Below are 16,895 nucleotides of genomic sequence, written 5' to 3' on the forward strand. Positions count from 1 at the left end.
TAAATTATTAGAAATTTGAATGCGACTTCATTAATTTTTTCTGGTAGAATATTGTTAGAAACATTTATTTATATCACCACTGTATAGTTATTTGTATATATATATATAATTTATATATTCATATTATATTCATATTATAATATATATAAATATTTACGACATATTATTTATAACACATTTCTATATGCGTGTGCGTGCGTGCGTGCGTGCCTGCGTGTGCGCTAGTATTGAATGTAATATTCCTTTGATAGATGCGTTTTGAACCTATTATGGAATGCAAACTTTGACATATGCCAGATTATTGTACTTATGGTTCAAAGATCATTTTTCGAAGTCAAAGATCGGAAGTGTTAACAGTTTAAAGCGAAATATTTTATCATTTGAAAATGAAATAAATTTAATTGATGACTGTCAGTAGTATTATCCTATATCACTTATTACATATCAACAATGTAATGGTACATTTTCCAAATTACGTACACTATTGACTGAACATGATTAAACAATTAAAACCATAACGTTGATTTTAATGACGTATACTGAACTTTTTTTAGACATGCAGAAATTAGTTAATCTTAATATTATTGCATTATAGAAATTCCATCATACATCTTTAAGTTAAAATTAATATTTTGTTTTTAATAGTGTACATTTATTGAAATGATTCTTTTTATTTTTATTTTTCTTTTTATTTTTCTTTTTATTTTCTTGTGTAAGTGAACCGAAATATAAATTAGCGAAGTTTTTTTCACGAAGCTCTGCATGTTCCAAACAAATAAGAATAAGAAACAAATTTATATTTTTCATATATAAAGAATTAAATTCGTAGACTTTGCAGAAGATAGAGTATCTAAACGAACCGAAATAATTGATTGATATAAGTATTACGTTATACGTTTCCCGATATTAGCAGCAATTAGTAGACAGTATCTCGCTATTCCTGTAACTCAAACCTTAAGCGAATGATTGTTTTTTGATGTTAGTAACATTGTTGCGGTCATATGAAGTAAATACCGAAGTAAAAAATTAATATCAGAAATCATCGAAATGTTATACTTTCTACACTTCAATTTAAAATAAAATAATTTTTCACAAATTGATTTTTTTTATACATTCTTGCATTTAATTACATTATACGTATGGAAACGTTTCTAAAGTTAAAAATTTAGAAGCGCTCAGAAAAATATTGTCCCAAATTGAATATCGGGTTCCAATTAGTTTCGGGAATCCGAATCAAAAATTTTATCCTGAAAGTAGGATATCCACACATTCCTAATAAACAACATCAAACAAGCTTCTCACGTGAAATAAAATCTATTTTATGTCAGCTTCTGTACCCAGTGCTAAATAAATTGTTAAAAAAAAAAGAAATTTATTTCCGTTACATGTAATGGAAGCAATTTCAAGCTGGCACATTGAAAATATTTAATGTTGTAAAGAAAATGAACTTATGAGTAATTTAAATTTAATATTTACTTATATTAAATTTTACGCAAATCTACATAAACTTTAATAAAAAATACTAATCTTCGTAAAATTTTATGAAACGTACACTAAATTTATGTACATGTATATATACATAAATATACTTTTCAGTTGCAGATATATTAATTTTAATTTATTATCATAAAGTTGAATTTAATTTGGAGTATATTAAATTTGGTGACATTTTTAATAGTGTAAGATTAATCTTCTAACGTTAATAATTTACACAACATTTTATTTACAACATTTTATTCAAACTAGTCCTCTTAGGCAGCTGCATACATTTGCAACATTTGTTAGTATTTGGAAATATTACTGAAAATCATTTTTCGATAGATTTTTCAGTATTTTTGTCGCGTTTTCAGTCACTTTATATTCTCGCGCAAGCGAATCTTTCATAACTTCTTGAGCGAAAACAGAAAAAATAAATCAATACTAAATCGCGAAAACATACATGACCGATCCTCTATACAGGCATAACATTATGCCTGATAAGATACTTTTTGACATTTAATGATCGATGTGCAGATGCTTTCATGCAAAAGAAATCAAGCTGTTTCGTGCATCCATTTTTCCAAACAATTCTCTCACTATATTTCTAACACGATGAAATATTTCGACTTATATTTCTAACACGATGAAATATTTCGACTTATATGAAAGAACAACGGTTCTTGTTGAGGAAATCAATTGCAAATGCGATAAGAACATTGAAAGTATCAGAATGTGATTTCTAGGAATGCTTTCAAACATTAGTAAATTTGTAGCACTACTCAAAGGAACTATTTTAAAAGAAATGTTCCAGGAACTTTTTGTGTGACCTTTTATTATACTACAATATGTAAAATATATAAATAATTATTTTTCTCGTACAATTTTTATTTTAATATTAAACAAATTATATTTGATTGTAAATAGTACAATAATAATACAAAAAGAAAACGTTGCTAAGTAAATCTGATTTTTAGAGTCATAAATATTATAAATTGTAAAAAATAATTTTATATCGTATTATATTAAAATTAGTGTTTCTTTCAATTAGTGAGAAATAAATAAAATCAAAGGAAAAATTGATATGATTTCAAATTAAATTACGTTTTTTTAATTACATTTTTTTATTACAATGATATGTTATTATAATATTATACCTTCAATGATACTAACATAGAATTGTTATGAATAAAAAGATTACAGTAATATGAAAAATCTATTGTCCTTTCTGATAGACTTTTCGTTGCATTCAAATTGTTACAAATTGTAACTTATAATATTAATATTTTGTTTATTATGCGAGTTACTGAATTATTTATAATTTAAATTATTAATTATTTAAATTATTAATTAATAGTTAAAAATATAATCGTGCTTGAAATACAATAAAATACTTTTTTATGTAAATTTTAAGTTTAATTACTTATTTTAATTTAAATGGAATGCAGGAAGAAATATTATTGTCGGATATAAAAAACACATGATGATAATTCACTCTCCTAGAAAAGATGTATGATTAAGCGGTTGATTTGATTATAGCAATAATGCTGGCAATAGATATTTATTTTCCATAAAGAAATACATACTTCATTTTAGGGAATCGTACGATAATAGACTTCGCAGATGTGATACGACCCCTTCTAACACATATAATGTTCAATGTTGTGACTTAGTGATATAATGTCTGTTTTAAATTCCATATTTTTTTATATAAATATTTTATAATATGTCGGTTTTTTATTTAAATAATAATTTTTATTTTTTGTCGAATCGAAACGATACTTACAGAAAACGATACTTAAAACCAAATGTTAAACGATTTTGATCAAATTAGTTTACATTTTTCTTTTTTTCTTCTCCTCCTCTCTTATTTTCTCATATTTCTTTCACTTTTATACATACCTATCTTAAATTATTTTGCAATTATTATTTCGTACTTGTAGAATAGAGAACAGTGAAGTAAGATATTGAAGTACCCATCAACTGTAATGAAAATATTTACTTTTATTTTATTCTGTATGAAGCTATAATGAAGTTGTGAGGAGAACGTCTGTTAAAATAATGGAATGACAATATAGGGTTGAGTTGTATAGTCGTGTCGATGGTTAAATCGTACTTCCATTGTATTTTCTAAACATTTTTTTTTAATGTAATTTTTTTTAGTGTAATGATACTGATGTAATCCTAGTAATATAACTTAAAAACTATCATCTTTGTTTTGTCTTTGAGCTGTCTACTTACGAGTGATATTCAAAATTAATTTTGTTCGGTATCTGATCTAAGTCTTTGTACAATTTATTTAAAGTTATTAATACAAGGTGGTAATTAAATCTTAGTGTACTGCAGTGTGATAATTGATGTTTAAATTCTTTTCGTGTCTAAGCATGAAAAATTATCCAAATATTAGTAAATTATGTTTGGTAAATTTGTAAACATAGACAGAGATAAATATTGGATAAATCATTCTTTTCATTGGTCGTTATATTGTACCCGATTTTCGCGAATTCTCATAATTTCCTCGCAGCTCACCCATTGTTAGGTTACGTTTGATTAGCACTAGTCGCGAGGAATTATTAAAAAAGACTTATAACGCAAAAACTCTGAAGAATGTATGGACTGCGAAGATTAAGGTTTTAATATATCTACTAATTTATGTAATTGTTTAGAAGAACTACCACTTTCGATTTTGATGAAATTAGCTCATTTGACTCGTTTTTGCATAAAATAAAAGAATCTGACAGAAAAACGTGCGAGATTGCTCTGCGAAACGAGACATTATGCGTTAAAGTTAACGACTATATCGAAATTAACAAATCTATCACAGCTGCGAAATACTGCGATAAAACACGTGCTGCAGTCACATCTTCATGATCTACATACTCTACACTACATGTGCATACGTTTTACAAACTTTTACAGCGATATATTAACGTATATTTGTTTATTAATATTAGAATCTCCCTTTCATTGTTCAGAGGTTTACAATTTTCGCCGCGAAGCGCGGTTCCACATAGGTTTCTAAGTTTGCACGCAAAGCGAGATTTAATTTAAAAAGAAATCCATTTTTTCGGATTAATCCATCAATATATTTTCAAATAAGGAAAATTGATTTATTGTATAATATTGTATAATATTCGTGAATGCAACACATCAAACGAATATATATCAATATAACAGTTTTCTCTGTTCTATTTTACTTTTTTAGCTCATTTACATTTCTCAACTTATTTTAATAGAACTACTTTAATTGATTATCTAAATAATTCTAAAAGTAGTCAAAATGTTGATTGATTGTGAATGTTAGTATTTTCGATTAAACAATAATATTCGCGGGGAATAAAAGCTTTATGCATGTCTCTTACCGTAGCAGCACTTTCCATAGACGCAACGAATATTCCACCGAGGATCAAATGAAAAGCCTTTGTACCCTTTTGTAGTAGAAATAATGTCATTTTCTGTATGTGTAACGGAGCCATATACCATTTAACATTGTATCTACAAAACAATGATAAATTGATGTAAAACCTAACATAAAAAAATAAAAATTTGTTATACAATATTAAAATTCTTATGGTATGTTCGTTCAAGAATACAGGACGCATCACCAAAATCCCGACAAATCAATTTCTTTAAACAAAATGTTTTTAATGAAAAATTAAATATTATAAGTATACAAAAAATTAAATATTATAAATACTACAAAAAATCCTTTTATATGGCACTTGAAGGTCCTTGTAGAGCACATTTATTTGCGATTCTTAATTACGTCACATTGGGATGCCGAGACTTGTTTGTGACCTTTTCAACTACGCTGCATAAGTAGTTCAAGAGATTTAAATCTGGGCTGTTGGGAGGCCAGTATACCTTGGACCAAAACACGTCGACGTTGTCAATTTTGAAACGAATCAAATGACTCGAATGAGTCGGTACACCGTTCTGCTAAAAAATATTTGGCCTTCCGAATGCTACAGTTTCCATCTGGCTTTAATCCATCACACATCCATCAGAACACGCAAATACACTTCTTTTGTGACAATTTCCCTTTTTTTAAAGAAATTTTGTGACATGATATCACCCTGGACACAATTATTAATATCTATTTCGTGAACATTAGCCAGAAATTTCGTTCTGGCAACAACAGAGACATTCTCGGAATTGTAGCGAGTCTTCAATCATTCTTCCGGTTGATTTTGGCATCAACAGAAAGAATTTTTTTGTCTGAAAAGAACCTAATTCCCGATGCTTTGTTTTTCGAAGAATACAATAACAGATTGCAGCAAACAACTTGGCTTGACTTGGCAGCCTGACGGAGAACATCTGTCGCATCTTTAATATGTACGATTTGTATTGAAGGTTCTCCTCGATAATTCGAGCATTGTTGGCTCATTCACATCAACAATCGATGCTAATTTTTGTAACGATTGCCTTGGGTCATCCGAAATCAGCGCTTCCAACGACTCCTGGGGTCCTCGCGATGCATTCTTTCGAGTAACTCTCTGGCTGACATGCTGGAACGTTTGTTGGACTGTTCTAAAATCGTATATTTTGCCACAACATCATAAACTGTCGATCTCAGGGTATCCAAAGAAAAATGATCCGAATTATTTCTGTTGCTCCCAGCGTGATAGCCTTCGATGATCGCTACTCTTTGATTATCCGCACTTTCAGTATCACGACCATTTTGATAATGACTGTTTATTAGAAGCATCGGTTTTCTCTGCCAACAACAATCTCTGGCGGAGGCAGCGAATGTAGCGGAAAATTGTAGCTTAAACTGAAATTTGTCCGGATTTTGGTGACGCATCCTGTAGTATTATTTTTGAATACTTCTGTTAACTCAGCTTTTTTGTTATAAGAATTTAACAATTACTTAAGTATGAACGTATGATATATTCGATGGGAAAAGTTCGTGGCGTTTTTTTAATGCCATCTAATGGGAAAAGCGCCACGAATTTTTTCCCGTACCTAATAAATGTCTCTTACACTGTAGCAAATACGTATTCATTGTGATCTGTAATATCTTGTGCGATATAAATGGACAAAAACATGTAGATATAGAGGACACTTATGTATCTAAGTCGTAATACAAGTTGCTCTGTGCTATTATATGTTATGATCTAAAAAATATAAACATAATATAAAACATATGTTATATGTGTATTTTATCTGTTTACAAGTATGAAACTTTGTAATTTTTCTGTTCTTCCTTAAGACAAATTAGATAGAGCTTGCATTACATAATAAATTATTTTCTTTATTGGTTGCGCATATTAGAAAACTGTATCATTTTTGTGACGTATGCGGATAATGCACACATCTTACGATTATAAAAAAAAAGGGTGAACGACGAATAATAATTTTTCGAATGATTTTATTTTTAATAAAAATTAGATTTTCATAACTGTTCTAATTAAAGATTCTTTATTAAATCTTTATAATATTATGAAAACTATATCTTTCATGGAAAGATACGTTTAACAGTAAAATAATAAAACCTACTTGAACAAGAGTGCTGCTTATGCAAATCATACCAGCCGCTATTAAACAGAAGAAAGATCCTTCAAAACTCTTTATAAAGACTTGAGAAAACCTTCAGAAATAAAACAAACATTAGTAGAGCATGTTATACAGATATTGCCGAATGTGTACTGACTCTGTAGCTTTTCGATGAATATCTATCGCACAGATTATTCCTTTATAAGTTATAATCATTTTTTCTTCATTAACATCTTGTTGCATATTAATTGTCATTGCCTTCTTAATACGGAAACTATATGAATACATGTTTTTTTCTGTAAGTCCTTAATTTTTTTTAAATCTGATTGATAATAAACAAGGAATAGATTTCACTTATAAAACAAATGATTGTATTAAATATTACCTTGCAATGCTAAACATTCCACAGATATGTTTGAGATACGCTATCAGCATCGTGCCTGTTGCTACCATTGCAGTTGCCCCTATACACGAAGCTGCATTTGTATGCAAAAGAATTAAGAAGGAAAAGTTTTCTTGATCCACAAAATATTCTGTTGTAGTATAAAGTGCTGCAGAGCGTGATTGGGAATTGTTTATAGTCAGAATTACATCAAGTATGCGAGGCCAGATTGGCATGAAGAGATAAATAGGTACACCACATGCGGCAAATACTAACATTAAATTAGAAAATAAACGATATATATATATATATATATAAACAAGAATTTATTAAAATAAAATTTATTAAAGTTTATTAAATTTTTTACTCTTATTAATAATTCATTAAAATGTGAGCATATATTTACTATCTTACTCGTAATTATTCTCGTTTGATGTTTTCCTATACGACCATACTTTTCTATAATAGCAATTTCGTTTTTATTTTTTATTTCGTTACAAACACGCTGAAGTTGTTCTAGCGAAACTCTCATCTATTACATCAATAATATTTTATGCAGTTTTCGTATAAAATATTTAAAAAATATCTTATTTGAAGATTTATTTATCATGAATATTTGTCTGGAAACTGTATAATAAATATTTGACTTACAGTATTGGCGTTAATCCAAAACGAATAATATTTAATTGCATAGCAAGTGAAGAAAAATGCGGAAGACAGAACATTCATAATGAGATCTGCAGTGCACTTTAAAGTTAAAAATGTTGCAAACTGCAAATAAGTAATTCTGTTGAAAATTTCATATTAAATGAATAATTCCTTAATGTGATTAATAAGTTTCGAATTCTAGTCTGTTAATTATGATGAATTGTTTCGTATAAAAAATGACTTATCACCACCTGAAATACAATAAAAGTTGTTAAAATAGTAAAAAGTACGATAAATTGAATTTGAGCAAGTTTCGATCTCTGTTGAGGCCATAAACCAATCGCGAGCAAAAGAAATCTATTGAGCCTGAAGTGTTTCGTCTCAAGGCAAATCATCTTTGTAAACACTGAAGTACAATGAACCATGAAAAATAAGAAATTCTCTATGTCTATTCTCGTTTTCCGATTCTATTAATCTAATAGTTGGTTGAAAATATTTCAGTTTTTATCTTTTAGTAAATTGTAATCTCAATTGCTTAATTTGCAGAGCGAAATGCAATAATGTCAGATTAAAGTATTTATAATTCATCACTGTTTTATAAGAAAAACATGATCAAACGATCGATTTAGTTATATTGAAAGAAATTTAATAGATGTTTATATTCCATGGAAAAACATTCACTTAGAGAAACTCGATAGATGGCCGCGCAAGCGTACTCCTCGCTTTTTATTGTAATATTCGTTTCAGTTTGTTGCGTACACTCACAAGGTACGTTTGATCTTTTAAAGTACAATGTATTGGTCATTAAATTTAATCTTAAGTTTCAACAAAATGTGTTTATTCTTAAAGTATTGAAATCTATACTTTATTAATATTTTATGTGTGTGTGTGTAACGCTTTATATTGAAACTATTTATATTTAACATATACTTTTGTATAACATTATCCACTGTGGTGTTATAAATAAAAATTTCTGTTAATACTCTATAGGAAAAAATTAATTAAATTCACATTTCTAATAGTTGCCTAACACATTAAAAGTGAGTTTATTTTGTTATCAAACCAGAAAAGAGAAAATGTGTGTGTGTGTGTGTGTGTGTGTGTAAATGTATAGCATGCAATATTCCTTTTGTAGATCTGTTTTGAACTTCTTATGGAATGTAAAACATTGACGTATTCCAGGTTATTGTATTCAAAATCTTTCTATAGGAAATTCAATATCGGAACTGTTCAAAGTCGACAGTTCAAAGTGAAATATTTTATCATTTGAAAATGAAATAACTTTTTACTGTCACACATTACTTATTATATATCAACAATAAAACGCTACTTTTCCAATTTGCGTACTATTGAACAACATAATTAAACTATTAAAACTAAAATTTTAATGATGTATAGTGTATTTATTTCAGATATGCAGAAAATTAAATTAATTTTAATATTTTTGCATGCTTAGAAATTCCATCTTTGTTAATTTTAACTTAAATATTAATTTTAACTTAACCATTTTGCTTTTAATAGTGTACATTTATTGAAATAATTCCTTTATTTTTATTTTTTATATAAGTGGGCCGGAAAAAAAATTAGCGAAGTTTTTTCACAAGTCTGGGAATGTATCAAAAATGAAAAAGAAATTTATTTGCATTTTTCACATATAAAGAAATAAAGGCGTAGATTATGCAGAAAATATAGTATCTAAACGAACCGACATAATTGATTGGTGGAAGTATAATGTTATAAGATTCCCGATATTAGCAGCAATAACTGGACAGTATCTCGCTATTCCTGCAACACAAGCGAGTGATTGCTTTTTGAGGCTGGTAACATTGTTGCAACCACGTGAAATAAATACCGAAGTAATAACGAAGTAAAAAATTAATATCAGAAATCATCGAAAAGTTATACTTTCTACACTTCAATTTAAAATAAAACAATTTTTCTATTTTCAATAAATTGATTTTTTTTCTTTATAAACTCTTGCATTGAATTTTTTGATACATATGGAAACGTTTCTAAACTTAAAAATTCAGGAACGATCAGAAAAATATTGTCCCGAATTGAATATCAGATTCCAATTAGAATTTCAGGTTTCCGAATCAAAAATTTTATCCTGAAATTCGGATATTCACACATTCCTAGTAAATATATATAATATATGCTATATATATATATATATAATAAAATTAAAAATCCTGCATATAATAATGAATATATTAACCTGGAAAATAATGTAACTCTGAATTCCAAAGTACAAGATTATCCGAATTCGAAGAGATTTGATCGACAATATGACCGTAAGCCAAGAGTAAGAGAACCCGATTGAGATGAAAGTATTTAGACTTGATGGATCCTCTACGAGGAATGAAATTTGATTGCGAAAATCAGTGTGATAATTTGCGCATCCTCCTCATCGACTGAATTCTTTATAACTTCCATTTTCTTGTAAATTTCTTGTAAACTTAAAAAATTATGTAATATAATTTAAAGTAATATAATTTATAGCGAAACAGTTGTCATCAAAGTTACACAGATGGAAAAAATGTGTGGAATTTGCGATCATTATGAAATGAAATTACACGGGTGTTTATTTGTCATAGAAATGTACTTGTGAATTTATTTCTTGATAAAGAGCCGTACAAACTTCTAACGTGAAATAAAATCCATTCCATATCACCTTTTGCATCAAGTTCAAAATAAATTGTTAAAAAAAAAAAAATTTATATCGTTACATATAATAGAAGCAAATTTCAAGCAGGCATATCGAAAATATTTAATGTTGTTAATGAAAATGAAGTTATAAGTAATGAAGTTTAAGTTAGTTAATTTAAATAAGTAATTTAAATTTAATGTTAATTTATATTAAATTTTACGCAAATCTACATAAAATTTTAGTAAAAAATGTACTAATCTTCGTAAAATTTTATGAAAAACACTAAAAAACACTAAATTTCATGTACATGTACATAAATATACTTTTCAGTTGCAGATACATTAAATTTAATTTAGTATCATAAAATTGAATTTAATTTATGTAATTCAAAGTTATTAAATTTGATGATATTTTGAATAATGTTATGTTAATTTTACCTCGTAAATAACTGTTTTATGTATACAACATTTCATTTACACAACATTTTATTCGAAGTAGTCCCCTTAGGCAGATGCATACATTTGCCAACATTTGTTAGTATTTGGACGTATTATTGTGGGAACTAGAAAAGTTTTCGTGTTTTCATTTCGGTTATGTCCGAGCGCACGGTCAGAGGCACTGTAAAAAAAATAGGGATCGAGGATCGATCCTATATCTGCGTGACATCGTCGTGTTCGTGCGTATATACGAACAAGAAATCATTATCGCGTTGTTAGGAGTTAGGCGAGTTAGGAGAGAAGCATTTCCGGATTTGGGAAAATCAACGTCCACACAGTGCTCCATGCAATACTATGTAATGAATAACTATTGCTAATTAGTATACACTTTATAAAGTATAGTGTGATGCCCTTTCACTGATCCTACTGAAAATCATTTTCCGACAGATCTTTCAGTACTTTCGTGGCATTTGCAGTCACTTCATATTTGCGTGCAACAGAATCAAAACTTCTTTAGCGGTAACAGGAAAAAGTAAAGCGATACTAAGTCACGAATATATATATGGTGGATACAGTCGACATTATGCCTGGCAAGATACTGCTTGACATCTAATGATCGATGTGCAGGTGGTTCCGTGCAAAAGAAATTAAGCTTTGGTGCGTCCAGTTTGCCAAACATTTCTCTCACTACATTTCTAACATGAAAAATTTCTATTTAAATGAAAAAACAACGGTTATTGTTGTATATTGAGAAAGTCAATTGCGAATGCGATAAGAACACTGAAAATATCAGAACGTGATTTCTAGGAAAGCTTTCAAACGTTAGTAAATTTATAGCGTTATTCAAGGGAACTACTTTAAAAGAATTGTTCCAGGAACTTTTTGTGTGACCTTTTATTATAATACAATATGTAACATATATAAATAATTATTTTTCTCGTACAATTTTTATTTTAATATTAAATAAATTGTATTTGATTGTAAACAGTACAATAATAATACAAAAAGAAAACGTTGTTAAGTAAATCTGATTTATAGAGTAATAAATAATCTAAACTATAAAAAATAATTTTATATATGGTATTATATTAAAATTAGTATTTTTTCATTTAGTGAGAAAATTCTTGAAGATTATTAGCTTTTTCTAAATATATATAATAATTGTAGGTACAAAATCAAATGAAAAATTGATATGATTTCAAATTAAATGTTTTTTTAAATTTTATTACAATAATATGTTATTATAATATTATATCTTCCATATACTAACATGAATTGTAAAAATCTATTGTCCTTTCTGATAGATCTCGTTGCATTATTCAAATTGCTTCAAATTGTAACTTAATATTTTGTTTATTATGCGAGTTAAATCATTGAACTATTTAATTATAGTTAAAAATGTAAACGTGCTTAAAATACAATAAAATATTTTTTTATGTATAAATTTTATTTTAAGCTGAATTGCTTATTTTAATTTAAATGCAGTGCAGAAGAAAATACATATTATTGTCGGATAAAGAAAACACATGATGGTAATTCACTTTCCTAGAAAAGGTGTATGGTTAAGTGGTCGATTTGATTATAGCAATCATGCTCGCAACATATATTTATTTTCCATAAGGATATACATTCTTCATTTGAGGAAATCGATAATAGACTTCGCAGATGCGATACGACCCCTTCTAATACATATATTTCAATGTTGTGACTTATTAATATAATGTCAGTTTTAAATTCTATATTTTTTTATAGATATTTTTATAGATATTTTTATAGATATTTTATAATATGTCCATTTTTTAAATAAATATTTATTTTATTTTTGTTGAATTGAAACGATACTTACAGGAAACGACACCTAAAATCAAGGGTAAATTATATTGATTAAATTAGTTTACATTTTTCTTTCTTTTCTTCTCCTCCTCTCTTATTTTCTCATATTTCTTTTACTTTTATACATACCTATCTTAATTATTTTGCAATTGTTATTTCGTACTTGTAGAATAGAGAACAGTGAAATAAGATATGGAAGTACCCATCAACTGTAATGAAAATATCTTCATTTGTTTCAATCTGTAAAAAGCTATATTGAAGTTGCGTGGAGAATGTTTGTTAAAATATTGGAAGGACAATATAGGGTTGAGTTGGATGGTCGTGTCGATGGTTAAATCGTATCTCCATTGTATTTTCTGAATATTTTTTTTTGAAGGTAATGACATTGATGTAACCCTAGTAATATGACTTAAGAACTGTCATCTTTGTTTTGTCTTTGATCCACTTATTTATGAATGATATTCAAAATTGATTTTGTTCGGTGTCTGCTCTAAGTCAATTTACTTAAAGTTAACGTTATTAAAATGAACGACTATAGAATCGAAGTTTGGAAATCTATCACAGTTGCGAAATATTGCGATAAAACACGTGCTGCGGTCACGTCTCGATGATCTACATACTCTACACTACAAGTGCATATGCTTTACAAACTTTTATAGCGATATATTAACCTATATTTGTTTATTAATATTAAAATCTCCCTTTCATTGTTCAAGGGTTCACAATTTTCCACGCGCAGCGCGGTCCCACATAAGTTTCTAAGTTTGCACGCAAAGCGAGATGTAATTAAAAAAAAATCCTTTTCTTCAGATTAATTCAATATATTTTCAAATAAGGAAAATTGTTTTATTGCATAATATTCGTGAATGCAACACACCAAATGACTATATAGTACCAATTTAACAGTTTTCTCTGTTCTTTATTCTATTTTTTTAGATCAGCTAATTTACATTTCAATCTCAACTTATTTTAATAAAGCTACTTTTGATTAATAATTCTAAAGTAGTCAAAATATTGAATGACTGTGAATGTTATTATTTTCGATTAAACAATAATATTCGCGGGGAATAAAAACTTTATATATGTCTCTTACCGTAGCAGCACTTTCCATAGACGCAACGAATATTCCACCGAGGATTAAATGAAAAGCCTTTGTACCCTTTTGCAATAGAAATAACATCATTTTCTGTATGTGTAACGGAGCCATATACCATTCGACATTATATCTACAAAACAATGTTAAATTAATATAAAACCTAACATGAAAAAATAAAAAATTTGTCATAGTATTAATTGTTATAGTATATTCGTTCAAGAATACAGGATGCGTCACCAAAATCCAGACAAATCAAACAATTTTTTTAAACAAAATTTTTTTAATGAAAAATTAAGTATTATAAGTATACAAAAAAATTAAATATTATATAATAAAATTAAATATTATAAGTATACAAAAAATTGAATATTATACATATACAAAATATCCTTTTATATGGCACTTGGGGGTCCATGTAGAGCACATTTATTCCCATTAGTTTGAATGACGACCTATTTTCTGAATCTGAAGTATTCGCACATTGTAATGTAGCGCTGTCCATGCTAACGAATGCTGCTCAATATCGGTCCTTCCGTTACATTGGGATGCTGAGACTTGTTTGTGACTCTTTCAACTACGCTGCATAGGTAGTAGTCCAAGGGATTTAAATCTGTGCTGATGGGAGGCCAGAATGCCTTAGACCAAAACACATTGACATTGTCAATTTTCAAGTCACTCGAATGTCGGTGCATCGTTCTGCTAAAAAACATATAGCCTTCCGGACGCTACAGTTTCCTTCCGGTTTCACTACATCCATCAGAACCCTTCATACACTTTTTTTGTGACAGTTTCCTTTTTTATAAAGAAATTTGATGGCATGACATCACTCTCATTGGACACAACATCTGGCACGTGAACATTGGCTGGAAATTTCGTTCTGACAACAATAGGGACATCCTGTAGGTGAGTCATCGGTCATTCCTCTGGTTGATTTTGGCATCAACAGTAAAAATTTTTTCGTCAGAAAAGAACCTGATTCCCGACGCTTCGTTTTTCAAAGAACGCAATAGCAGATTGCATCAAACAACTCGGTTTGTCTTGGCAGAGAGTATCTATCGCATCTTTAATGTGTTCAATTTGTATCGAAAGTCCTTCTCGACAATTCGACGCATTGGCTTGCCTACACCAACAATCGATGCTAATTTTCGCAACGATTGTTCTGGGTCCGAAATCAGCACTTGAGCCCTTTCAATGACTGCGGGGGTCTTCGCAGTGCATTCTTTTGAGTAACTGTTTCTTGCTGATATACTGGAACGTTCTTTGGACTTCTAAAGCCGTATATTTTGCCACAACGTCGATCTCGGGTATCCAAAGAACCGAATTATTTCCGTTGCTGCCCCCAGCATTAAGGTCTTCGATAATCGCGGTTCTTCGATTATCCTTATTTGGTATCAGTAACGCGGCAGATATTTTGAGAATATGACTATTATTAGACTATTACTAGAAGTCTTTCTCGAACAATAGCAATCTCTGGCGGAGGCACAATATAAGAAAATTTAAATTGAAATGTGTTCGAATTTTGGTGCCGCACCTTGTAGTATTATTTTTGAATACTTTTGTTAGGACAGCTTTTTGTTACAGGTATTTATAAAAACTTCAAATTACTTAAGTATATACGTACGATATAAATATCTCTTACACTGTAGAAAATACGTATTCATTATGATCTGTAATATCTTGTGCGATATAATTGGATAAAAGCATGTAAATATAGAGGACACTTATGTATACAAATTGTAATATAAGTTGCTCTGTGCTATTACATGTTATGATCTAAGAAATGTAAAACATAATATAAAACATATATTATATGTGTATTTTAACTTTTTACAAGCAAGACTTTGTAATTTTTCTGTAATGCTTTGGACAAATTATACAGCTTGCATAATATAATAAATTATTTTGTTTTGTTGCGCATATTAGAAAATTATATTATTTTTGTAATATACGTATGCGAATAATGTATATAACTTATGATTATAAAAAAAGGTGAATGAAGAGTAATCATGAATTTTCGAATAATTTCATTTTTAATGAAATTATTTTTCAATAACTGTTCTAATTAAAGATTCTTTATTTAATCTTTTCATGAAAAATTGTCTTTCATGGAATGTCTTTCATTAAATAATAGAAAATAAAACTTACTTGCACAAGAGTACTGGTTAAGCAAACCATACTAGCAGCTATTAAACAGAAGAAAGATCCTTCAAAACTCTTTATAAAGACTTGAGAAAACCTTCAGAAATAAAACAAAAATCAGTTGAGTACTTTATACAAATATTGTAGAATATGTACTGACTCTGTAGCTTTGCGATGAATGTCTACCGCACATATTATTCCTTTATAAATTATAACCATTTTTTCTTCATTAACATCTTGTTGCATATTAATTGCCATTGCCTTCTTAATACGGAAACTGTATGAATACATATTTTTTTTTGTAAGTACTTAATCTTTTTAAATATCATTGAGAATAGACAAAAAATTGATTTCACTTATAAAACATATAATTATACTGAATTCTACCTTGCAATGCTAAACATTCCACAAATATGTTTGAGATATGCTATCAGCATCGTGCCTGTTGCTAATATTGCAGTTGCCCCTATGCACAAGGCTGCGTCTTTATGCAAAAGAATTAAGTAGGAAAACTTTTCTTGATCAACAAAATATTCTGTTGCAGTATAAATCGCTGCATAGCGTGATCGGGAATTGTTTATAGCCAAAATTACATCAAATATATGAGGCCAGATTGGTACGAAGAGATAAATAGGTATACTACATGCGGCAAATACTAATATTAAATTAGAAAGTAAAGTGGTATATATATATATGTATAAGTCTAAGAATTTGTTTAATTAAAATTTATTTAAGTTT

The 16,895-nt window shown here is 28.6% G+C and overlaps 2 protein-coding genes across 2 annotated transcripts; both read right to left on the minus strand.

The window, feature by feature from the left end:
* Positions 1 to 3,402: 3,402 nt before the first annotated feature.
* On the minus strand, positions 3,403 to 7,425 carry LOC108689482. Its single transcript, XM_018196245.1, has 6 exons — positions 7,358 to 7,425; positions 7,130 to 7,246; positions 6,976 to 7,066; positions 6,460 to 6,593; positions 4,839 to 4,971; positions 3,403 to 3,459 (listed from the first exon to the last, which is right to left on the minus strand). The coding sequence occupies exons 1-6, from the start codon at positions 7,423 to 7,425 to the stop codon at positions 3,403 to 3,405; spliced, it is 600 nt and encodes a 199-aa protein (XP_018051734.1).
* A 5,649-nt stretch (positions 7,426 to 13,074) lies between these two features.
* Positions 13,075 to 16,448, minus strand: LOC108689491. Its single transcript, XM_018196253.1, has 5 exons — positions 16,318 to 16,448; positions 16,164 to 16,254; positions 15,658 to 15,791; positions 14,016 to 14,148; positions 13,075 to 13,131 (listed from the first exon to the last, which is right to left on the minus strand). The coding sequence occupies exons 1-5, from the start codon at positions 16,446 to 16,448 to the stop codon at positions 13,075 to 13,077; spliced, it is 546 nt and encodes a 181-aa protein (XP_018051742.1).
* Positions 16,449 to 16,895: the final 447 nt, after the last annotated feature.

The sequence above is a fragment of the Atta colombica genome, unplaced genomic scaffold, assembly GCF_001594045.1.
Source record: "Atta colombica isolate Treedump-2 unplaced genomic scaffold, Acol1.0 scaffold27, whole genome shotgun sequence".
NCBI lineage: Eukaryota > Metazoa > Arthropoda > Insecta > Hymenoptera > Formicidae > Atta > Atta colombica.